Source organism: Furipterus horrens, unplaced genomic scaffold (genome assembly GCF_987537825.1).
Source record: "Furipterus horrens unplaced genomic scaffold, mFurHor1.1.pri manual_scaffold_8, whole genome shotgun sequence".
In the NCBI taxonomy this organism is placed as follows: domain Eukaryota; kingdom Metazoa; phylum Chordata; class Mammalia; order Chiroptera; family Furipteridae; genus Furipterus; species Furipterus horrens.
In genome coordinates, this window is record NW_028327178.1 from 44588408 (window position 1) to 44612755 (window position 24348).

Genomic DNA, 24348 nt, shown 5'->3' on the forward strand with positions numbered 1-24348 from the left:
GTAATTGGCCAACAGCCTGTTTGCAGGGTAACACCTCCCCAGGATGCTGGTGACACTGAGGAATCAGGCATTTTGCAAGTCTTTTCCTTTTACACCCTGTGACCTCTACAGTGTGAACAGGAAAAATAAAACATAGTAAAACAGCTGATTTATGCAGTCTAAGTTCTGGCACCAGCCTGACCTGAAGTGGGTTTATGTTCTCATTTCTCATCTAGGTTACTCATTAGTTTTTTATAGTATGAACAATGGTAAAGTGTTTTCTATACTTGAAGTATTTGTAGTAATTGCCTGTACAGTCAAACATCAATCAAGTCGCAGTAAATCTTGTCTTATTTTTAGAAATATAAAGTACCAAGTGAAAAAAATCACTTCTATTTTCACGGGCACAGTGAAATTTCAGGCCTTCAATTTTTAAATCCTATTAACCAGACTCTGCCTCTATTTTATTCCGGAGAAAACCGCAAACTTCATCTTCCTAAAGTGTTGTCAAGTTGTCATCATTTCCTGCAGGATAAGGCTCTGACTCCACCTCAGTGTAGTAATTTGATCTTAATATACCTTCTGAGGTTTGCCTTCTATGACTCCCTCCTTCTGTATCCATAAAATTAGTCCACCAAACCTTAAAATAAATCCCCAAAAAGTGTAATTGGGGATCACAGAGCACAGTTAAGACTTTAGGTATACATTGTTGTTTTCTCACCAGCTTTGAACAAGAGGCTTCTTTTTTCTCAAATTCTTATCAACTGTACTTCCTTCAGTTTTTAAATTTCACTAAACTCCTCATCTTTTCTCCTCCTTTGAACTCCTGGCACAGTTGTCTACTTTGCATACTTATTTTGTTTTCACACAAACCAGCTTAAAAGTTTGCACATAGAATCCACTCAAGAATATTTGTTAATATCTGTCAAGTGAATGATATCACTATTTCAGTTCATGTGTAGAACCCGTTAATTGTACCTAGAGCCAGGGGCCAAGGATAGGCAGTTTTTTGTTTTTTGTTTTTTGTTTTTTTAATTTAAATAGAAAAACCTATTGCTTTTTATGATGATGAAAGTGAAAGAATCTAAACTCATTGCAGAAAACTTCTAAGAGATTAAGAAGCCATAATCCTCCAACTCTGACATAGGCATTATTTACTTTTAAGGCTAACAAATAGGCAATCTTGATGCAACAGATGAAGCCGAATCCTAGAACTACACAATTTGATTTTGATTTTGTTTTGTTTCTGTGGACTTTCAAATAATATCTTAAAGGAATGTAGGTTAAGTATGGGTCTAGAGGCCCCCAGGTAAAATAAAATACACCTTCAATTTCATTAACTTGAAAGAAAGAATACAATCAAGAACAATCAATAACTGAGACTGACTACTCTGTGTGAGTAGGAATGGTGAGGGGGAAGGTGAGACATTCTAATTCTACAGCTAAATCAATGAGGAATGAATATAAATTTCCTATCCCCGTATTTTAAGTTGTTGTTTTTCCCTAGCTTAGACCACCTGTTAGCAGATAAAGTTAAGATAAGAATAACTTAATCAAGTCTTCCTTATACAACTTGAAGACGAACAATGAAAATGTATGTTCTTTCCAGACTGAATAGACTAAATAGACTAAAGCTTATTTTTGTATTTTTTATGTAGAAATGGTTTGATTACAATTTGCAAAATAATAAGAGATGTATTTGGGGTGGTGGGTGAGGGAGAACTAGGAAGAGCAAGAGTATGTTTAAGTTATATTAGAGAGGAATCTTTTTCTAAACAACACTTAGTATGAAAACTAGGGAGGTTATTTTGTGAATTGGATTTCAAAGCTACACAGAAGGGCTTGTATTTCAGACTGAGGACATTTCAAGAATTCTTTGAGGCTCAACAAAATAATGATGACACAGGCAAAGCATTGTGGTTACAGAATCATTAGTCCTTTTGGAAAATATACTTTTTGATCAGACAAATAAGTGATGAGTGACTAATCAAGTAGAAGTTTGTGTAGGCTTTTGCTGTATTCTTTCCCATAAGAAGCTTTTAGGATGAACATATTTTATTAGATGAAAGCAAAGTGAATCTAACTCAAGAAATCTAGATCCCATTTTTCAAACAGTTGTTTTGTTTCGGTTTTTAAGTTAACGGGACTCTTGTGAAATACAAAATATTTAGGACAAATCAAAGATACGTGATATCCAATGAGGGATAATGTATCTAAGAGTTATGAGAGAGAGAGAGGAAGAGAGAGAGAAAAGAAGGAAGGAAGGAAGTAAAAGGGAGGGGAGAGGAGAGGAAGGGAGAGTAAGGAAGGTCTAAGGAAGGAATAGCATCTGATAAGCTACTTAACAATTCTACTTTTTCAAACCTAATGGTCAGAATACTATGTTTTAAAACTTTGTAATAATGCTCGTTTGTGTTTTTATATTACCCTTTGACAGTTCTGGCTGAAAACAACTCCTTATTGGATGTATCAAATCTTTTTTTACTTTAAGGAATAAAAATAGCTAGAAAGGAAGTCAATAGGGTACAATTCTGTGACTTCTTAGGCCCGTTAGTAAATAAATCATTTATACTAAGAAGTAAGGAATTACCAACTAGGCAAGCCAAAACATTAACTATAAGAGTTTATTCAGAAGTGAAATGATGGTTGGGATTTGCTTCAAAATAACACAGCACCCCTGGCTGGTGTGGCTCAGTGAATTGAGCACCCGCCTGCACCTTGAAAGGTCGCTGGTTCATTTCCCCGTCAGGGCACATGCCTGGGTTGCGGGTCAGGTCCCCAGTTAGGGGTGTGCGAGAGGCAACCGACCCATGTATCTTTCCCTCTCTTTTTCCCTCCCTTCTCCTCTCCCTAAAAATAAGTAAAACAATTTAAAAAACCAAAATAATACAGTAGAGAAGAATATGTGTGAGAGTATAGATGAAGCAAGAGAGGCCATAGGTTGATAACTGTTGAAGCTAGCTGATGAGTATGTGGGGATTTGTTATACTAGGATCACCACTGTTGGGTATATTTAAATTATTCCATAATAAAAAGTGAAAAAGCAAAACAAACAAAGACATTCTGGGCAGGACAAAGCCCTTATTTCGGAGGCCACCTGGCTAATTTTTGGGTTTTTAAAAAACAAAATTGATTCAGAACTAGTAGACACGTGTCAGTTGTTTCCAAACCCAAACAAAAGGGGAGAGAAAAATCTGGACGGATTTATACATTTATTTCACACTCGAGGAGGAGCCCTGCTAATCTCTAATGTAAATGAGTTGCTGAGGAGAGCTTCCAAAATGATTGGGAAAAATTAAATAATATGTATCTAAGTTTTAAAAATAAAGGACCAGTATATCCAAGTAGCTTGGAAGTAAGCATGTTTTCCTCCCTTTTAAGGTAATATGGAAGACTTGTTTTTACTTTTGCATGACATCCTGTGGAGGCCTGATGAGAACACTGGGAGATAACAGATTTTTCCCTTTTTACTTAAATGTTCCCTGCCTTTCAGGGGATATGCTGACTCCATCCACACACTGATAGCATTTATTAATTCATTTTGGGGGAAAGCATCTTGCCCTATTTTCATATGTTGTAATGCTTGGCCAATTTTCTGTACAAATTACTTGCATCGGAATTAACCTTTCCAATTTTGCAGATTTGGTCACTTAATTCAACAATGTAAATGGGTTGACAGCCTTTGTTACCATTTTTTGTAAAAGGTGATGAATAATGAGCTCCAGGGGTGTCCTTGGGGGCTATTCACACTTGCTAATGATTAACTACCCCTGGCTCCTGAACTGCAGAGCCAATTTTAAAGGCCCCAAACACAACTTTGTTCAATTTTAAATCCCTGCTAGGGGGAGGGAGATATATAGGATCTGCAGAAATCTCCTCAAACTCAAACCAGACTAAATGTATGGTAATTGGAGATTGGTACATAAATAACATCCGTAGTTATAATCAACTATATTTAGTTATTAAAAATGATGATGGTAGACCTGCCTTGCAGGAAATGTTAAAAGAAGTTCTTTAGAAAGGAAAATGAGATAGGCCAGAAACTCAGGTCTGCACAAAGAAAGGAAGAGCACAGAAGAAATAAATGAAAGTAAAATAAAGTGATGGCGCAGGCCCTCTGCGCCAGTCTACGATTGGGCACTCACCTTCTCCAACTTCACTTCATGTGTCTGTCTCTCTCTCATTTCAAACCTGTGCAAAAAAGAAGATGAAAACAATAGCCTCTTATCATGCAGCCCATTCCCTACCCCCTTCTCATCCTCCAAATGTAGCTGTTGTTAAAATTTCCTTGAATATCATTCTAAAATATAGAGGCATAAAATTTTTTACACAAAACAGAAAATACTATAGTATTCTGTGCCTTGCTTTAAAAAATAACCCTAATTAACATATACTAATCTTTCCATATCAGCTCAATCCAATTTATTTTAATGACTTTTTATAAAAAGTATTTTTATTTGAATTCCTTTTTTTTAGTGACCTGCCTATCTATATCCTCTTCATATCTATATATGAGCTCTTCATATATCAGGTAAATTGGTCTGATGATGACTGACATGTGCTGCAAACACTTTTTCCCAGTTTCTTTCCTTTTGAAAATTTTAGGAAAATTTTTTCCCCAAGCATAGTTTTTAAAAAAACACAAAGTGCTTATATATATATTTTATTATTTCTCAGTGTTGTGTCCTACTAGAATGGCCTTCACCATTGCAAGGTCATATTCATGCCTCCACATTTTTGACATTTTTGACACAATAATTTCTGTTGTAGTAGAATGTTTGGCAGCATCCCTGTCCTCTATCCTCAGTCGTTGTGATGATCAGATCTCTCCAAAAAATGTCAAATGTCCATGGGAGGCAAAATTGCTACACACACTCTGTTTGGAACATATTTGGTGCATTTAAAATTACTTTAGCATTTCAATCTTTGACTCAATGGATTTTATTTTTGTTAAAGGAATGAGACAGAGCTTTATTTTCAACTAAAAATGTCAATTGTCCCAATTCAATTTATCGTTGATCTGAAAAGCCACCTTTGCCAAAATCTAAATCTCTCCATATATTTTAATGTCTCATTATTCTTTGTTTCCTCTTTATTTATTTCAGTACAAAACTTTTGCATTTTAACTATTATCAACTTCATAACACACTTTAATACTTAAAGGGGCTTCCCCTGTTCCCCCCCACCCCAACTTTCTCTTTTAGGATTTCCGTTGCTGTTGTGAGATCTTTAGTTTTTATGAACTGAAAATTTAAAAAAAATCCTGTTGGTATTTTAATGGAAATTGCTTTGAATTTAAAGATTGATATGGGTCCTGGCAGGGTAGCTCAGTTGCCTAGTGTTGTAGTGTTCTACCAATACGCAAAGTTTGTGGGTTTCATCCTGGTCAGGGCACATACAAGAATCAACCAATGAATGCATAAATCAGTGGAGCAACAAATGAATGTTCTTTTTCTCCCTTTCTCTCTTCTATCCTCTCTGTCTAAAATCAATGAAAAATAAAGATTGATTTGGGGAAAATAAACATCTCTCTGTTTTCATTATTGAATCTTGCCAGAAACAATGGTTATATTTTTTAATTTTACCTACATCTTCCTTTGTGTCCTTCAGTAGAATTTTAAGATTTTCTTCATAAAACTTGCACGTATTTCTTGTCAATTTTCTTCTTAGATATTTCATTGCGCCCCCCCACCCCACCCCATTATAAATGGGTCCTCTACAGTTTGGAAAGGTAAATGGAAATATGTGAATGAATTAACTACTTTCATGGAAGTAGAGGAAAGGAATAAGTTGAAATCTGGTATGGTATTCTGAAAGTCTTATTTTAGTGGGAATCAAAGGAAAATAAGCAAGTTAATAGTCAAATAATCAAAATAATTTAAAGTGTGATGTTATGGAAAAAATAAAGAAAAGGTCAAGCTACATCTATGGTTCTCAAACAGAGGTGATCCTCCCTACATCCACCCCCAACCCCTACGCCCGCTTATTTCCATCTCTTCTGGATGACTTCTGGCAAAGTCTTGAAATGTTTTTTTGTTTGTCACAGCTTGGGGGATGGGTGTTACTGACAAGTATTGGTTAGTGGCCAGGGATGCTGCTAAACATCCTACAATACACAACAACGAATTATCCAGCCCCAAATGTTAGTAGGGCTGTGGTTGAGAAACCCTGAGGTAGATGGTAGCTGTGGGGATATCTGAGGTTAGGTCAGGGTATCACAGACTCCTCGGACTATCCCAGGCCGAGGGCACATGAAAATAATATTTAAAAAAAACACAAATAATAAGAAAAGTCCCTTACATTTGTATGCAGTATACATATACACATTTGGAGAGTGAAGAGAAGAATTAAGAGGTCTTTTATGTTTCACTTTGTATACTTGTTTCTTGCTTGAATTTTTGAGCAGTCTTTTTTTTTTTTTTTGGTAATTGAAAAATGAAAAAGAAAAAAAAAGCACAAAAATCTGACAGGTTGGAAGACAGCTTTTTGTAAAACTACTGGTAGAATTCAGAGAAGAGATTTTCGAGCAACCACCACGTGTTCAGGAGCCCTGATGCCATCACCTGGGCTTCGTATCTGCTTTATATACCTCCTTCCACATCCATTGGCTCTTCAACCAAAGAATGACAGAAAAAACTTGATTTAAAGCCAGATAATTTATGCCCAATACTTGGTTTTATGCCCTTTTGCTTTATTATATTTGGATGTATTTACATTATCTTGACTTTAGGAAAAAATAATAACCTACTTTACTATACTGTTAAATAAGGTCACTTAAATGGTTCATAAACTGTAAATCACACTACGGATGTATGATGAGGTCAAAAGAGGGTCAAGGCTGTGCTCAACAAATTAGTTTTTCACTCTATCTCTTTGATTCCAAACCTACAGGCCAAGAAAAATGAGGGCTGGGCAACAGAGGGAAGGGAAGTGCAGGTTAGAAGAAAAATGATTGAGACTAAACTTGTTGCCTGATTCACATGATAGATGTAACTAAGAATTGGAGATAATCCTGATGCGGTTGATAAAATGACAAGATGGTTGTAGCCCAGACCTAGGCCCTTGAACAGACTATGGGCAGCTTCTTTTTAAGCGGCCCTATTCCCCTGACCTGAGATGTGAAGAGATGATTTTAGAATCCTTGTGCAGTGTTTGGAGGCTAACAGTCTCCATATTTTTTCTTTCTAAGTTATCTGGCCCCCAGAGACTAGAAGAAAAAGGCTGAGTGAGTCATCATTCTTTCACCTAGGACAAAGCCAGATGGAATTCATGCTTAATCAATGGTTGTTGAGTAGATGAACGAAAGATACTAATTATCCAACCATGTCACGGACCTGGCATAAAGCTGACTGGATGTATTGATACATTTTTCTGGCTTATGTGCCTTCGAAGGGTTTGCAGGCTGTGAAAAGGGACTTAAACAACTATTTCTTTTCCTGGCCTGGAAGGGATTTAGAAGATAAGACACCTAATAGAACTATGTGTGCCTGGAAGGAAAAAATAATGGTGAAAACGTTTTATCAGCAGCTTTCTTGAATACCAAGCATCATCCCACTTTTTCTCATGCAGTGTGAATCCATATAAATTTTTATTAATTACACTTTTTATCACTGGAATGAATCTTATGTATTGGATTGGTTTTTTCAGCTTTAGGGAGGCCCTACCTGGGGCACAAAGGAATTGACGCAGCCTTAACTAAAACTTGCTTTTCCTCGTGAGAAAAGCAAATAAGCAAAAAATATCCTAAGCAATTGCTGGTTTTTCGAGCCCACTCCTTTAGGTTGTTTTTCTTGGCTGTGTTACAGACTCTGTGCACTTCTCACAACGCACCAACAATTCAAAGCTCCAAACAACTTTGGGAACTAACCTTGAGGGTGGGGGACCTCTACCTGGGAAATCATCACACGTAAAGGTGCTTGTCTCCTCCTCCTTGGAACATCTCGCCACCTTTAATAACTGCTTCAATATGATTCGCTCCAGCAAAAGGTGAGCATTGGCCAAATCAAACCGGAACTCCAGCAAGAGTTTAAAGTTCGGCTTTTTCCTCTTCGCTATTTGAAAGAGGCTTTTAATTCCGTGCGCCCCTCCCCCTCTAAAGTTTGTTTTCTAGCTATAAACTTGCTTCAACTCTCGGTTTCCATCTCAGTTGCCTGAGAATCTCAGTAATTAGCCAAGTTCACTTAGACGAAGAAAAAGATACCTTTGTGTACAGAATGAGAGCCACCGCGTGGCCAAGGATAACCACGCGGAAGAAGGAAACATTTTTGTCTCGAGCTGCAGAAAGCGGCCAGGGGGAGGGTTAAGGCGACCCGGAGGCGTGTTTTGTTGTGTGGCTACGAAAGCGGTCCAGGCCGCCGAAGCCACTTTCGAAGTTAGCAAACAAAGCGTCTCCCCAGTAACCGCCGGTTTCCAGACGAGGCTCCTGCCACTCAAACCGCGGAGTCCCGGCGTCGGCTGGCCCGGGGCTCCTCCTCCCTGCGTCTCTCCTTCCTCCTCTCCCTTTCCCCAACGGATATGAGCCACCAATCCCAACAACAAACAAGCCTTCAAATGCTAGAACCCAGCGGCCCTCTAACGGGCGGCCTCCACCTTCTTCCCGCCCCACATCTGTCCCGCACTCTGGCGCAGCAGCTGATTCATCTCCAGCCAGGTCTTGGGAAGAAACTGCGCTCCAGCAAGTTTCAGGGTAGATTCCAAGCTGCTGGTTTACCCTAGGACCAAGTTTCCCTGCTTTGTCGTTTCAGATGTGTGTTCTCTTAGGTGCCGAGCAGCCGGCAAACCACAGAAGAAAAAATCGTAAGGTTGCTGCCTTCTTAGAGTGACGCTTTTTTTCCCTTGTTTATTCATTTTAAGCCCTGTAATTGGAAAAACCACCCAAGCTTTGTAAACTCTGGCCTTAATTCACTCTCCCAGCGGGGGTGTCTTTTTGGAAGGGTGAGTGGGTGGGAGACTGGCTTTCATTTTCAGTGTAATCCTAAAACAGAGGCTCCGAAGTCTTAATGAGTCGTCGTTTTGGCTGCCTTAGCCCTTGGGTTTAACCTTATTTCCACCGAACCTACTCCTGCCGGGTTCTCCATTGAGGTTACAAAACAAAAACAGCCCAGAGCCGAAACTGGAGGCCGATTCAAGCGCTGACGTCTCTACCAGGGTTACTTACACTTTGGGTTTCCCCTCCCCCCCTTTTAAGTGACGGGGAAAGTCTTACTGTGGCATGTGACAGTGACAGTTCGTTTACTTCAAAGCAGCAGGACACACGCGAAAACTAGACCCAGAGAGGGGTGGGAGGGGGCATGCGTTTCTTGAAAGCAACCGAACAGCATCTGGTCTTTTTTTTTAAAGGGTAAATTAGTCAAGGATCTCCTATTGGAGTCTTCCTCTCAACCAAAATAAACCAACAGGAACATGTATTTACTCAATGACTAGTTTGTTTGAAATACCCGATAGGAGAAGGGGTCCCCCAGCAGGGTTTGAGCCTTAAAAGTAGACTTTTTATCGAAACAGATGAGCAGCCCAGGTGTGGGTCACCTCCCTTTCATAAACGCGGCAGCTGCCCGGATCCAAGGGTGGGAGTGTCAGGCCGAGTGGCAGCGGGAGAGGCGCGCCTGTCCCCAGGCACAGGCTTTTTAAAGAGCATGTGAGCATGACAAGTGTCCGTTGCAACGTGTTAGATTTCGAAACTGCCTAGCAATCCAGTCCGGAACTCGCCGCTTTAGCCCGGGGGAAACAGTCATTCGTCTCGGGTGTCTGTGTCTCATCCCCCTCCCCCCCCGCACTGTCTCTGTAGGAGGAAGAGCCCCGGGAAGAGAAGGGTGGGACGCGACGCGCCCGCGTGTCAACGGCAGCCGCGCGTTCTGGATGAAGTTAGCTCTTGTCCCGAATACTTTTCCTAAGGCGCCCCGCCCCTTGAATCAGAAGCGACTGTCTTCTCCGGCGGCTACAACCGCGACGGTGGAGTGTCGGGCAGCTGTCAAAAACGAAAGTGGGGGCCTTTTCTTCCCTGGAGTATAGGAAGGGAAGGAGGGGGCGGCCTGATTTCCGTCTGTTATAATTTCCTAACCAAACGCATCCTCGTCAGCCCCGGGAAGAAAGGCCCAAAGGAGAAATCCGGGGCGCTCGGCTGGTGTGGTCGCGACCTAACGAGGGATGCAGGAGGCGTGCGCGCAGCAGGGAGGAAGGCTCGGGTTTCTGGGCTCCTCCACCCCCACGAGGAACGGGTGACAGCGGCCCCCAGGGCACGGAGTAGGACAGCGCAGCTCAGCCCTCGTGCAACTCCTCCCGGGCTGGAAGGTGCGGGGGAGGGGCGGAGAAGCGTCAGGGCGGGCGGGGGACTGGGCGGGCGGCTGGGGGCGGAGGCAGGACCTCCTGTACCTTCCCTCCTCGCCTCTCTTAATCTGACAGCGCCGAGGTGCGCCGAGCGGGAGCTGGGAACAAAGGAGCGGTGTAGGGAGGGGAGTGAGTTGGACGAGGGAGAGTCCCCGGCTGGCTGCCAGAAGATCCCGGCAGGAGGAAGCCCAAGTGTCACTTGAATTCCACCCAAGAAGCGGACGCCTGGGCTCCAAGCGCCTGGTTTAGCAATAACTACTGGAGCGGGTCCTACAAGTTACCCGAGAGTCCACCGGGAAGGAGCACAACCGGCTTGCCCCCTGCGCCCCCCTCCTGGTCCCCCTGAAACTTCAGTAGTGCCTTGCGCTGGAAGGTTAACTCCAGAATGAAAAGCAAGAAAGGTAAGCTCCGTGGGCTGTCGCCCTGTGGGCGCGAGTCCTGGGAAAACGTGCTGGCCGGGCCGTGCCGGGCTTGGGGTGAGAGTGACTTGTTGGACTTCCCAGCCCCAGGGCTCTCCGGCTGGAACCGCGGCTGTTCTCTTTGTTGAGGCTGGGTCTGAAATGGCAGTTGTCGTTTTCCCTCTAGACACAACACGAGGGGCTGTAGTGGAGAGACAGACCTCTCCACGCTGCTGGCACATTGTCAAGAAACACTCTCACCGCCTTGTTTGCACGACTCCAAGTTTCATTGTTCAGCCGACACCCCACGCTCTGCCGAGACGCCGCGTGTCTTCTCGCTTGCTCACAGGCTGCGAGTGTGGGCCCATTCTAGGGGTACCCCCGCCCCACTTTTTCCGTAGCGACCCGGGAGCGGCCGGGAGCGCCTTTGTCTGAAAGTTGGGCTCGTTCTACGGGGCCCCGACACCCCCCAAGCTGAGCCCGGGCACGCTCTTTTCTGGGGATGGGTTGTTTTCATGATTGAAGGAATGTTACTCAGGCTTCCAAATCGCCCTCGAGGATCGAAAACTTCGGAAAGGTAAACTTAAAAATTACCGGCCTCTTCAAAGTTTTCCCACGAATTTGGGGCAACATGAAGCGTTAGGACTGAGAGCAGTCAGCTTAAAGCACCATGCAGTCAGAACGAATCCAAGTATGTCAAGCAGGCTTGGTTGTAAGTGCAAAGAGTGAGTCTGTCATTGTTTCCACGAGACGCTTGCCGTCAGTCTGGTTTAAAAGCCAAATACAGAGGGAGAAAAGCCTGCCACCACGAAAGGTCAAAGAATGTTAGTTCCCTCTTGAAGTGAACTTGTGAGTCCCTGACAGGGAGGTACCCCGAATGTTCCGTCGTGGGCCACAGTTGGCTTTTCTGTTGTGATTTATGTTAAGTAGTTCAAAACAGAAGTTAATCGCTCGGGGACGCCAGCAGAGGGTGGGGGGGGGCGCACTGTTGCGCACGCGCAGGAGCGCCCCATAGTTTTTGTAACTCCACATTCTTTCAGACTCCTCGCGAATACAGTTAAAACAATCAAGTTAGACTGGCCCCGTTTTCACCCTGAGGTGCTGATGTTTTGATTATGGGCTGGTGACTTTGAAACACGCCTCATCGCATGCTTTCCCAGTGGGAGTAAAACGTCAAAAGCCGAGGCTTTTAGTAGTGGTTGGTAGAACTCTGCTGACCCCCTTCCAAGAGACAGAGTGAGAACACCAGGCTAGAATTTTGACCATGCAGCTGGGCGCCGGGAGCGCCCAGGATGGCCCCTGGAAGGCCATGTCTGCTCGCGAAGAATTGACAGGTCTAGATCCCGACTGGAGGGCGTTTTCTCGAGGGCGCTGGGATAAGTTTGGGGGAAGTTGTTTTTTAAGAGTGAAAATTGTGAGCCCAGTGCAAAGCTGGGCTTCCGCTGGGGGTGGACTCTCCCCCTATTGTCCGTGCTCTGATGAGGGAAGCGTTGATTAGCATTCCCGGTCCCTCACCCCTCGAAGAGTTCCCGGGTCATTATCCCCCCACCACCACCAGGCCTTTGGTATCTTGTCCCAGTACCCTTGCCTTTCCCTGCCTGTCTCAGGTGCCCCCCACCCCTGGAGTCCCTCCTCGCTGTAGGGTACCTATCCGTCCCGTCCCCGAGCAATTTTGGGTGTTTCCCCTACACCCCCATTGTCCCTCGCCCCTTCCACGGCACTCCGTGGCGTCGCCAGCCCTGGGCAGTCGGGAACCCCTCTCTAGCTTCTCACCGGCCCTTCTCGGCGCTTCCCCCTCGGGTGCTTCCCTGCTGTCTCTTTTCCCTCTTCCCCTCATCAGAGGAACGAGGCCGGGCCCCGTGGGCACTGGATCGGGAATACTTGGGGTCAGTAGTCCGGGGGCGCGGGAGGTAGCCGACCCAAGGAAACAATAAAAGGTGCTTTGATGGAGGGGAAACTTTACGACTGGTGCGGAGCCGGTGCAGGGAAGTGGAGACGGCCGAGTTGCCTGGTTTCTCTCCCTTTTTGGGTAAATCTTATAGGGGTAGGCAGGCTCCCTCAGAATGTAGAGATTCACGGCAGCGCGTCTAGTTTCTTGTAATCTGAAACTCATGAGGTCCTGGCTGTGCTAACTCGCACAGTTGGAGGGGCCGAGGTGGGTGGGGGCCGAGGAACTCGCCAGAACAAAAGCAGGCAGACCATCCTCCCTCCCGGGCTCCTCCCTCTCCTCCAGGCCTCCTCTCCACCACCCCCCTTGGTGGGGGCCAGCTTTCTCAGTGCTCATTTAAGTACTCTGGAAAAAGTCCCGCCTGGCTTGTGGGGTTGGATTATTTTCTGTTTTTTAAATTCTCTGAACATCTTTTCAAGTTTTCTTGAAAACAAAAGAACCTTAAACTCTATCGCAGAGCCCGGGATTGGGTAAGAGTGGCCTGTGATAATACTATCTCGTCTTAGAAAGCTGAGGATGCCAAAAAAATCTCCTGAAATGGCTTTAAGCCACGTAGAAAGAAGGTTCGTCCAGGAAAATCCCCCAAGTCCTTTTTCTCATCGTTCCTGACAATGTGGAATTCTTGCTTTAAAATTGTTCTCTGGCTGCGACCAGCCAAGCACACACCTTGGGTTTAGTATGATTCCTGTTGCTTCTGAGATGGTCTCATCTCAGAAAGGAAGTTTTTGAGGTTAGGTTTGCTTTTTCCTAATTATGTACTTAAACTTTTCCTTCTATTATTCTCTTCATTTTTTAGAGAGAGAGGTGGGGTAGGGAGAAACATGGATTTGTTAGTCCACTTACTTATGCATTCATAGGTTGGTATAAGGCCTGACCAGGGGATGGATTCTGCAACCTTGGCTAATCCAGAGGAGCTCTAACCAACTGAGCTTCCCTACTAGGGCCTCAGGCTTCCATTATTCTTATTTCTAGATTTTTTTTCTAGCCTCTTCTAGATTTATAACCACTGTCTCTGGCTGTCGCACCCCCAGTTCCTATTCAGAAAAGAAAAGATTGCTTTTTAGAGCTATGGGACCATAGACTGTTTTAGCTTTCTATACATTTCCTTGTATATGTGAATGAAGTAAAAGAAGCTGTGATTCCTTGCACCCTCCCCCGCAGCCTTTTTCTTTTTAAATTCTTTTTTTAAGTGTAAGCAGAAAGCAGGACTTTGGAAACACGTCGTAACCGGGAAACTTTTCAAAAGCTCTGTTACAATAGGAAATGAGTAACGTGGAAAAGTCTTTTTGTTTTTCCAAGTTGAGCCACAGTCCGGAGGGAGAGTTTTAATGAAAACAGTCCTGACAGCAGCAAACGTGGTTTGCTGCAGTGAAGTATCAGTTGCTATAGCCAAGAAACTGAAGTCTTAACTTCCTGTTACTTCAGCTTTTGTGCACATATTGGAAATATTTGTTAAGAGGTCCAGAGGCCTGGCATTCATTTATTTAAATGAACTGAGAACAGAGTCGAGTCGCCCTGCAGTTTGGTGCTGTTTAACTGAAACCTGTTTTTGTGTGTCTCACCTATTCTGAAAGATCAGGCTTCTTGTCAAACTTAAGCAGATCAAAGTGCAGGCTTCAGGGTTTTGTTTGTTTGTTTTAAACTCTTTGTTATTATCAACTAACTTACAGTTGAATTCAATGAGCAAATTTTCACTGTAAAAAAATTTTTAACGGGATTGTGGATAACAGCCTTGAAGAATGGCTTTTCAGACATTGAGGAGTTGAAACAAGTTTTATTTTAGTCATTTGATTATTAAAAGATTGATTTTGAAAGCCGGATTTCTTTGCAAATGAAAGCAAACTCATTTATAATTTACTAAGGTTTTTTATAAATAATTCTCTACCCAAATTTCAGTATGGGTTTTAAATTTTTCTCATCTTCTCAATAGTGAAAGCAGTTTGTTTTAAATGTAACTTTTTCTTTTTTTTTTTTTTTTCTTTTTAGCAGTTTAATAAAAGCTTCTAGGAAGGGAACCGTCAAATACCTGGGGGTTAAAGATTAGCATTCTTGTGCAGTTTATCGATGGCTGAACTAAGCCTTGAGCTTAAAGTGAATTTGCAAGATCATCCTGCTCTTTTGTTAGAACTTGATTTACTTTGTCTTCTGAAGGTTCTGCCTTTTCAGCGAACACTCCCTCCAGTACCTTCTGCCCCCTGCAGTCCAAAATAACCATGTGTCACTAAGTAAAGCCAGACTCAGTTAATTCTGGGAAGATACCTCATCAATGAATCTTTGAATGTGTAGCTTTTTCAGTTTCATTGTGTTAAAAGGCTTAAAAAGGATGGTTAAAAAAAAAAAAAACCCTCAAAGTACATTGGATGGTTATCACTGTGAGAAATATTCTTTTATTTCCTATCCAGGTAAACCACTCAGTTAAGTTTGTCAACAAAAAGAATGCATACCTTTACATTTTGTGTTATTTTAATTAATTTTCTTTATGTAGAAACACTGGCATGTACAAGCATATGATAGTTTATAATTCATTTACATCTTTAAAATTTTAGGTTGTATTAAATGAAGAGAATGTATTTCTTCAGTCAGTAAGACTTGCCCATGTCCTTTTGAAGAGGGGTAGGGTTAATAACATTTATTTAATTATTTTTAAGTTCTAAATTAAATGTCTAAAAGGGTCAAGTCTGAATTTTTGTGGAACCCAGTTTATATGTGATTTGAATATCCTTTATGGCTCGTGAATTTCTTTTTTAAAGATTTTATTTACTTCTTTTTAGAGAGAGGGGAAGGGAGGAAGGAGAGAGAAAAACATCCATATATGAGAGATGCATAGATTGGTTGCCTCTCATGCCCGCAACCCAGGCATGTGTCCTGAATAGGAATCCAACCGGCAATTTTTTGGTTCGCAGGCCGGCGCTCAATCCACTGAGTCACACCAGCCTGGGATGGTTTGTGAATTCTTAACATTTCTGGTAGGATTAAGATACTTAGAGACAAAAGAGAGTGTCCTTTGGGGTTGCATATTCAGTTTTCTTTGTCTTGTAAATAAGTCAAAACAACTCTGTTTATTGATATGTAGTATTCTCTCCAAATTAATATGGCAGTTGAAGTTTGTGGAAATTTAAAATTCTATTCAGTTTAGACATCTTTATTCTTACTGAAGTACTGATAGAAAATATTTTTGTGGTTGTTTGTATTTAGTAAAGAGTGACTAGCACTGGCCATGAAAAGCAGGTATCAAGTTTTGAACAAATATAATTATCCATGAAAAAGAAATGACCATGCAACTGGAAGAAAATTTTGACATCCTTACACTACTAATTGGATTAAGTGTGTAATTTTTCCTCCTGTATCAGCATAACAAAAAAAAAAAACGTACGAATCTTCCTTTTTATTTCAAAACTTCAGTAGAAGAGGAGGAAGAATAGCATTTAAAATATACAATGGGATGCTCATTAGATTTATCTTAGATAGCAATGACCTCAAAGAGCATGTTGTTAGACACATTCCATCTGCTGTGGTACCTTTCCTGATACACAGGTGGCAAACTATTATTCACTTTGGGTGGAGCTTTGTCTCCTCTGTTGGATTACATGAAAAACTTAGTTCTGAGTATCATTCCAAAGAAATGTGAAAAGTTAAATCCTGTAGGAAAGTGGATATGATAGGGCACCTGACAACTGGTTGAGAATCTAGAATATGTTTCTAGTCAAATCACTCTTGATACTTGACATGTGCTCTGGTATTTCAGAACAGAAAACACTGGTCCCTCCTCAGGTTTCCAGTAGTTGAGAAAACATGTTTACACTACATGGTCAAAAGAGATGAGTTTTGCAGTAGGTGCTCTGCTGATGAAAGCTATTAACGGCCGGCCTTTGTCCTTTTCTAGGTGTTGTTGCAGTGTCCGGCAGTGAGACTGAGGATGATGACAGTATGGACATCCCCCTGGACCTTTCCTCTTCTGGCTCAGGCAAGAGAAGGCGAAGGGGCAACCTGCCCAAGGAATCTGTGCAGATTCTCCGTGATTGGCTATATGAGCACCGATACAATGCCTATCCCTCAGAGCAAGAAAAAGCATTACTGTCCCAGCAAACACACCTATCTACACTACAGGTAAGGAAGAAGAACAAGAGATATATGCACACAGGTTTTCTTTTTTTTTCTTTTTTTCTAACGTCATAACATTCCTGTATGTCAAGTCATTGTCTCCCAACTCAAAAAAAAAAAAAAAAAAAGAATATCTTGTAAAATTTCTAGTGCTGATAGCTAAATAACTGGCTATTTAGAGAAACAGAAACATTTGACAGTCATCTGTCAAATACCATTTTCCTTAATGCCATTCTTTTTATGCAACAAACATTAAAAAAGAGGTTAAATCTTACTCCATTACCCAGGAAACTGGTTTGATATTTAAACGAGGACAGACCTCAGTGAGGTAATTCATGTCTGTCTGTTGACACAGTGATTTGAACTGGGAAAAATCAGTAACTGGGGGGAGTGGCCCTTTTCATAAGGAAAGATTTTCCTGTAGTTGATTAACTTAAATGCTGGGGCAATAGGCAATCAGTTAATGTGGGGGAAGAGTCAGAAGGTAAGCCTCCCTCCCCAAAATCAGATATTTGAGAATTTATACCTTTCCTTCCTCCTGAAAAAGTTCAAGGGTGATGAGACAAAAAAGGGCATTTGTATTAGAAGAGGAGCAGGTTTATGACAGGAAGCAAGTTTTCTTTCTTGGCTGGGCTCAGGTAAGTTGGAATAACGTAGTAAGTTCTAGTAAGCCTTTTCATGCCTTCTTATATGCAAAGAGAGATCAAGTAGGCATCTATGGATGGTTCTCAGGATACAAATGTGAGTGTTAAAGCATACCTATGTAATTTCAGGTCTGTAACTGGTTCATCAACGCCCGCCGCAGGCTTCTCCCTGACATGCTAAGAAAGGATGGCAAAGATCCAAATCAGTTCACAATTTCTCGCCGTGGGGCCAAGATTTCTGAAGCGAGCTCTGTGGAGTCGGCAATGGGCATCAAAAACTTCATTCCAACTCTAGAGGAGAGCCCATTTCATTCCTGTACAGCTGGACCAAACCCAGTCCTAGGAAGGCCACTATCCCCTAAGCCATCGTCTCCAGGATCAGTTCTGGCTCGTCCATCAGTGATCTGTCATACCACTGTGACTGCACTGAAAGATGTGCCTTTCTCTCTCTGTCAGCCAGTTGGTATGGGACAAAACACAGATATACAGCAGATCGCAGCCAGCAACTTCATAGACACCTCCCTTGTGTACCCAGAGGACACATGTAAATCTGGACCAAGTACAAATACACAAAGTGGCCTTTTCAACACTCCTCCCCCTACTCCACCAGACCTCAACCAAGATTTTAGTGGATTTCAGCTTCTAGTGGATGTTGCACTCAAACGGGCTGCAGAGATGGAGCTTCAGGCAAAACTTACTGCGTAAACCTTTTCAGGCAAAACAGTTTTCACAAATGTTATGATTGCCGGGGTGATGGCAAGAAGTGACTTGAGTTATTTTATATATTTTTTTATTAATATTTGCACATGGGATTGCTAAAATGAAGCTTCCTGTTACTGAGATGTCTTCAATGGAATACAGTCATTCCAACAACTATAAACTAAAGCTACTGTAGAAACAAAGTTTTTTTTTAATGTTTCTTGGTAGATTATTCATAATGTGAGATGGTTCCCAAGATCATGTGATTTATTTTCCCTCCTCTTCCCTTTTTCTTTTTGTTGGTGTATTTTCAGACTGTGCAATACTTAGAGAACCTATAGCATCTTTTCATTCCCATGTGGAACAGGATGCCCACATACTGTTTAATAAATTTTCAGTTTTTTTTCAAACAAGTTTGAATCTAGTTGATGCCTTTTTTCATGACATAATAAAGTATTTTCTTTAAAATTGACTGTAATAGAGTGTTTTGTTGAGGGAGGTAAAAAGTGAGTAGGAATATATCACCAATGAGAGGAAGTTGGGGGGGGGTTGGGTGGAGTGTGAGTTAAGGGGGTGTCACCAGCTCTTTGAAGAACTGAGGACAACAAGCCAGTATGTATAAACAGGATGTGTGATATTTACTCTTGATAGGAGACATACAGCTTTTCTTAAAACTGCATGGCAAATTGAAATGAATCATTCCATCAGTGTTTAGCTAACCACTCAAGCCCTTGGTAATCTGTCCTGCATATATTAAAACATGGGCAGTGTTGAACAGAAAGGTCTCAAAGCACCTGATTATGGCTTAAGCTTTCAGAAGTAAACAACAACCTAAGCAGTCTCTTAGTATTGTGCCTCTTTCATGTTACCCTTTAAACTTTTTTTAGTGGTATGTCTAGATAAAGGCTTTACATGCAAATATAGTATTAATTTGAACAGAAATCACCTCTTAAAACATTTTCTAAAGTGATTAAAACAGTGTGGCTCTGTCTTTCGTGGGATTGTTAGTTCAACAGGTTTATTTTCTAAAGTCACAAGTGGAGTTGGTTGGGATAGACAATTACTTATGAAGCCAGGATGGCCAGAAGGGAATTGGTGGTGTTTCTTTCACTTCTGGTTGAGCAAATGTGTCACATGCCACAATACCATTCTTAGTAGTCATGCTTAGTGTGAGGTTTCTTTGTTAGGACAATCATATTCTTTTTTTTTTTTTTTTTTTTTAATTTTTTTATTTTGGTTTTTCAATTACAGTTGTCCCCTTTTCCCTCAAGGACAATCATATTCTTTACAGACCTGACCCAGCTATGAATTGTCTTAAGTTTGAGGGACCATCGGAGCTTCAGCATTGTTTAGGAAATATAGAAAAGTTCTTCCAAAGTTTGCCTAATTTTGAAGCTATTTCAGAAGTCCTTACTGTAGAAAGAGCTAAATTCAAAGACGTTTTGTAAATGAAAGAGAAAAAACTTAACAACCAGGAAGTGTGAGAAAAATAAGCGAGGCCGTGGCCCAGTAGCTCAATAGAGTGTCATCCTCATACGCCTAGGTTGCGGGTTCGATCCCCAGTCAGAGCACATACAAGAGTCAACCAATGAGTGCAAATAAATGGAACAAATTGATGTTTCCTCCTATCTCTTAAAAGTAAATTTAAAAAAAAAATTTTTTTTAAGAAAAATAAGGGAAAAGGTGTGGTGCTATAGCCGCTTAGGAGCACAGCTCTGAAGGGCACGTCAGCCTTGAGTGGGCTGATCTCACCTCAGGGTCACAGGAATAGATAAAACCAAAAATGAAATAACAGAGTATATAAAAGGAACAAAATAAACAAATAAAAATGAGATAAATGTGATTAAGAATCATTACTTGTTCTAATAGCTACATCAAAGGCTGAGAGTCTTGAGTACAGATAAAGGGGACCAGCAAGTAATGAAAGACTTCCCTAGCTATGATGTCTTATGAATCATACCAGAAAGGAGAAGCCATATGAGTGATTAGAGAAAATGTCAAGGGTCAAATGAAACACAAAGGTTTAACAAAAAAACCACCCCAAATTGCCTGCTTTATTTTTTTTCCCTCTTGAAGTTGTTAGAGATCCTTATTGGTAATTTATGCAATAAATGTAATGGAAAGGTAAATATTAAAAAATATTTAAATCCCAATGGAAATTTTTTTTATGCTTAGTATTTGCATGGTATATCATCTCATTTGCTTATTTTTAACCTATTTATATTTAGAGTTCATCCCTTGTAGATAGCATATAGTTGGGTCTTTATTTTTTACCTAGACTAATTGCATATTTTACTTGGTGTGTTTGGTTGATTTACATTTAATGTAATTACTGATATGTTGGTATTTACCATTTGGGTCTTTTTTTTCTTATTGCATTTTGGATTATATGAATATTTTTAGTATTTTTACTTTTTTCAATTGGTTTATAAAGTACACTCTTTAAAGTTATTTTTCCGTTCCAGTCGATATTTTTAATGGTTGCTCTGGGATTACAATATATATCTCTATTACAATTACTCAGGGTTAATATACAACTTTATACATAATATAGAACCTTGCCACAGTGTGGTTCCAGTCATTTACTCTTGTCTTCCTTTGGTTTTCAGATATAGCTACCTGACAAATCCAACAGGACAATGTTCAAATTTTTGTTTTAAACTTACATGTGTTTTACAACAAATTAAGGGAAAAGAAAAAATATATATAGTCTTATATTTGTTAAATATTTGTCATTTTTCAAGTTCTACATTCGTGTCAGTCTGAATAATGTCATCTCCAGCTTAGAAGGAATTTTTTGAGAATGATGTGGGCCTGCTGGTGGGTGACAAATCATCTGTTCTTGTTCATTGAAAATACTTTTATCTTTGAAGGATAATTTCACTAAAGACAGAATTATGGGTTGATAATCTTTTTGTTGGTTTTTTTTTCTCATCATTGTAAAGGCATTGTCTTCTGGTTTCCACTCTTTTTCATGAACCATCAGTTGTCATTTGTATCATTCTTCTCCTATGTAAGGTCTTTCTCTCCTGCTCTTTTATCTCTGTATTTCAGTAGTTTGACTATGATGTGCCCAGGTATGGTTTTCTTAGTACTTATTATCCTTGGTGTTTGTTAAGCTGCTTGGAACAGGAAGTTGATATTTGGGAAGTTTTGCCCATTTCTTTAGGATTTATTTTTCCTGTCTTCTCTTAGAAGTCCAGTACATTTATATTAGATCACCTGAGATTGTCTCTGAGGCTCTCTTTTTCATCAATCTTGGTTCTCTCTACAGATTGGATAATTTGTACTAATTTATCTGCACATTGGAATCATCTGGAAAGCTTAACCCACAAACACAAAAACTGGTGTGAGTTTAGAAATCTTTAAAAGCTCCCTTAGTGATGCTAATGCATAGACTAGTTTGGGAACCACTTCTCTAAATAATTCTTTATTTTTAATTTTTAATTTTATTTTTTAGTGTTTGTATATTACAGTTGTCCCATTTTCCCCCCTTTGCTTTCTCCTGCTCCACTCACCTCCCCCCTCTCCCACAGTCCATCCCCATTTAGTTTTCCATGTCCATAGGTCATTCATGTTAGTTCCTTCACTTGACCCTCTTTCCCTCCTTACGCCCTCCCACTTCCCCTCTGGCCACTGTCAGTCTGCTACTTGTTTACATACTTCTGGTTCTGTTTTGCTCATTTGTTTGTTTTGTTCATTAGTTTCCTGTATTAGGTGAGATCATATGATATTTGTCCTTCCCTGCCTGGCTTATTTCACTTAGCATAATACTCTAAAGTTCCATCCATGCTGTAGCAAAAGGTAGGAATTCTTTCTTTCTGTTAACATAGTACTCCACTGTGTAAACATAACACAGTTTTTTGACCCACTCATCCACTGATGGGCACTTAGGCTGTTTCCAACACTAGGCTATTGTAAATAGTGCTGCTATGAACATAGTAGTACATAGGTTCTTTTCAATTCTAAATAATTCTTTAAATTAGCTGTTGTTTCTCTTCATAAGTAGAACATTAGGAATCTCCAACAACAAAAAAAATTTCGTTTTTGCAGTCTTTGTTGGGACATTAGACAATCTTTGTGAAAGAAGTGTAATTTGCTGTAGAATTAGTCACCCGTATCACCCAAGTTAACTTATCCAATTAAGTGTTTAACATAAGTTTGCAATTTGGCATTGGGCTCATACTATAATATACATATAGTCCATATAATATGTAAAACCAAGCCCTGACCAGTGTGGCTCAGTTGGTTAGGCATCCTCACGCAAAGGGAAAGTTTGCTGGTTCGATTCTGGGTCAGGGCACATGCCTGGGTTGCAGGTTCAATCTTGGTCAGGGCGTGTAGGAGAGGCAACATATTGATGTTTCTTCCCCACATCAGTGTTTCTCTCTCCCCCCTCTCTAAAAATAAATAAATAAAATCTTTTAAAAACATATGTAAAGCCAAACCACTAATAAATAGATCTAACACTGCAAGAAGGTAAACATGTATTTGTATCAAACCAAAAAATAAAGTTTATCTCTGGAAACTAGCTAGAGAGTAAAAAGCAGTGCTTAAGATCTAGTTTTAGGTCTCCTTGGGCTAGTTAAGAGCAGAATGTTATAATTCTTCCTGGTGATTTTTGTTTTGAAATTTGATTTGCTTAAATGTTCTGTGAAAAGTAAATGTGTACGGCAGTAGCTAACATTTTTGTTTTCCAGCCTTTGTGCATGGTAAACCTCCACAATCTGGAACATCACTTATTTTAAATTATCTAATTAACAGTCCTTCCAATTGTAAAGTTATCTGGTATCATCTGTAAATCCAACACTGAAATGAAAATGTTAGATTAACTTAGGACAAGATATAATATTTATTGAATAGTTTATATTACATTATGTCATTATATTGAACATTTTAAAATATTTTTAAAATTTATTTTTAAAGAGAGGGGAAAGGAGGGAGAGCAACATCGATGTTCAAGAGAAACAGCGATCAGCTGCCTCTTGCATGCCCTGAACTGGGGACATGGCCCACAACCCCGGCATGTGCCCTGACTGGCAATTGAATGGGCAATGTTTCAGTTCACAGGCCGGCACTCAGTCCACTGAACCACACCAGCCAGAGTGAACTTTTTATGTTGACATCTCATTTAATCCTCACAACTCTGGTGAGATGTTATTCCTATTATGTATCTAAGGAAAACTGAGACTCATCAAAGTTCAGCTGGTCTATGGTTACCAGATGCAATAGAGCCCACATCCATTGGGTGATTCTGCAAGCTTACACTTTCCACACACTATGCCTGAAATGAAAGAACTTGGAACCATCCTGTTTTTATCACATTGTTTAGTAAAGATTTGATGATTGCTTTGGCGGATTATCATATACAAGTTTCATCTTCCCAAGTACCTCAATTGACTGCTCTGCTGTCTATCAACCACACTCCCCTTGCCCATTCTAGTTCCCTTTGGCCAGGTTTGCCTCTCAGGGAGACTTGGAGGATCTGACACATCCTCCTAGTTTTCTGAATCTTAAGGCTAGTCCAGGCCTGAAGTAATGAATTGCCCAATGCCAAGAAATCTGTTTTGTAGTTTCTCTGTGTAAGTCTTAACATTTAATGTATTATTCAATGTATTTCATTTTCCTTTCTAAGTATGGCTTTTTGAGCCTGCAACCTTGGACTACTACCATTTTAAGCACATTTCTGTTTTTTATTTTAACTGAGAATCTTGAGGCTTATCCTAGTATCTGTAGTTACTCTGTGCTGCTTCTTACAACTTTCTTGGTACAAAAATGTCTTTTAAGCTATTTTTCGCCAAATAGAGATTAGGAACTGCTCTGGGACAAAGGTGTAGCTTAACTGAACAGCACTTGCAGCTTTCAAAGGAAAGTAAAGATTTATGGCAATGCTTTCCCACGCTTTACCTCCAACCCGCAAACACCCACCTTTTCGAAACAATGTACGTCCATTCTAGCCAAAGGTCTTAAATGATATACACTATGGCACAAAGATCAGCTTTAAAATAAATAAATACCTCTGTGTGAGCAAAACAAAGCAGAGCATTATTTTCCCTTTGGAGACCTAAGATACAGCAGGAATAAACTTAGCCTATATAAATTTTATAAAAGAACTGCCACCTCCAAGCTTGACTAAAAGATTAACTTTACTTGGTGAACTGTGTCTCTATTTGCAGGCAGGTGCTGCCCTGATTCACCAACTCCTGTTAATTTGAACCTGCAGAGGTACCTTTGATCAGCTCTCTCAAAGTCTACC

General features: G+C 40.7%; 1 protein-coding gene across 2 annotated transcripts; it reads left to right on the forward strand.

Moving 5' to 3' along the window:
* The first annotated feature begins 9794 nt into the window (after positions 1-9794).
* Positions 9795-18505, forward strand: TGIF1 (TGFB induced factor homeobox 1). 2 transcript variants are annotated; one of them, XM_090285772.1, is made up of 5 exons: positions 9795-9958; positions 10055-10266; positions 10378-10703; positions 16532-16755; positions 17523-18505. In XM_090285772.1, the coding sequence occupies exons 3-5, from the start codon at positions 10688-10690 to the stop codon at positions 18096-18098; spliced, it is 816 nt and encodes a 271-aa protein (XP_090141898.1). In that variant the 5' UTR covers positions 9795-9958; positions 10055-10266; positions 10378-10687; the 3' UTR covers positions 18099-18505. The 2 variants fall into 2 exon arrangements, with proteins under 2 accessions (XP_090141898.1, XP_090141899.1); XM_090285773.1 differs by lacking the exons at positions 9795-9958; positions 10055-10266; positions 10378-10703 and adding an exon at positions 11048-11277.
* Positions 18506-24348: the final 5843 nt, after the last annotated feature.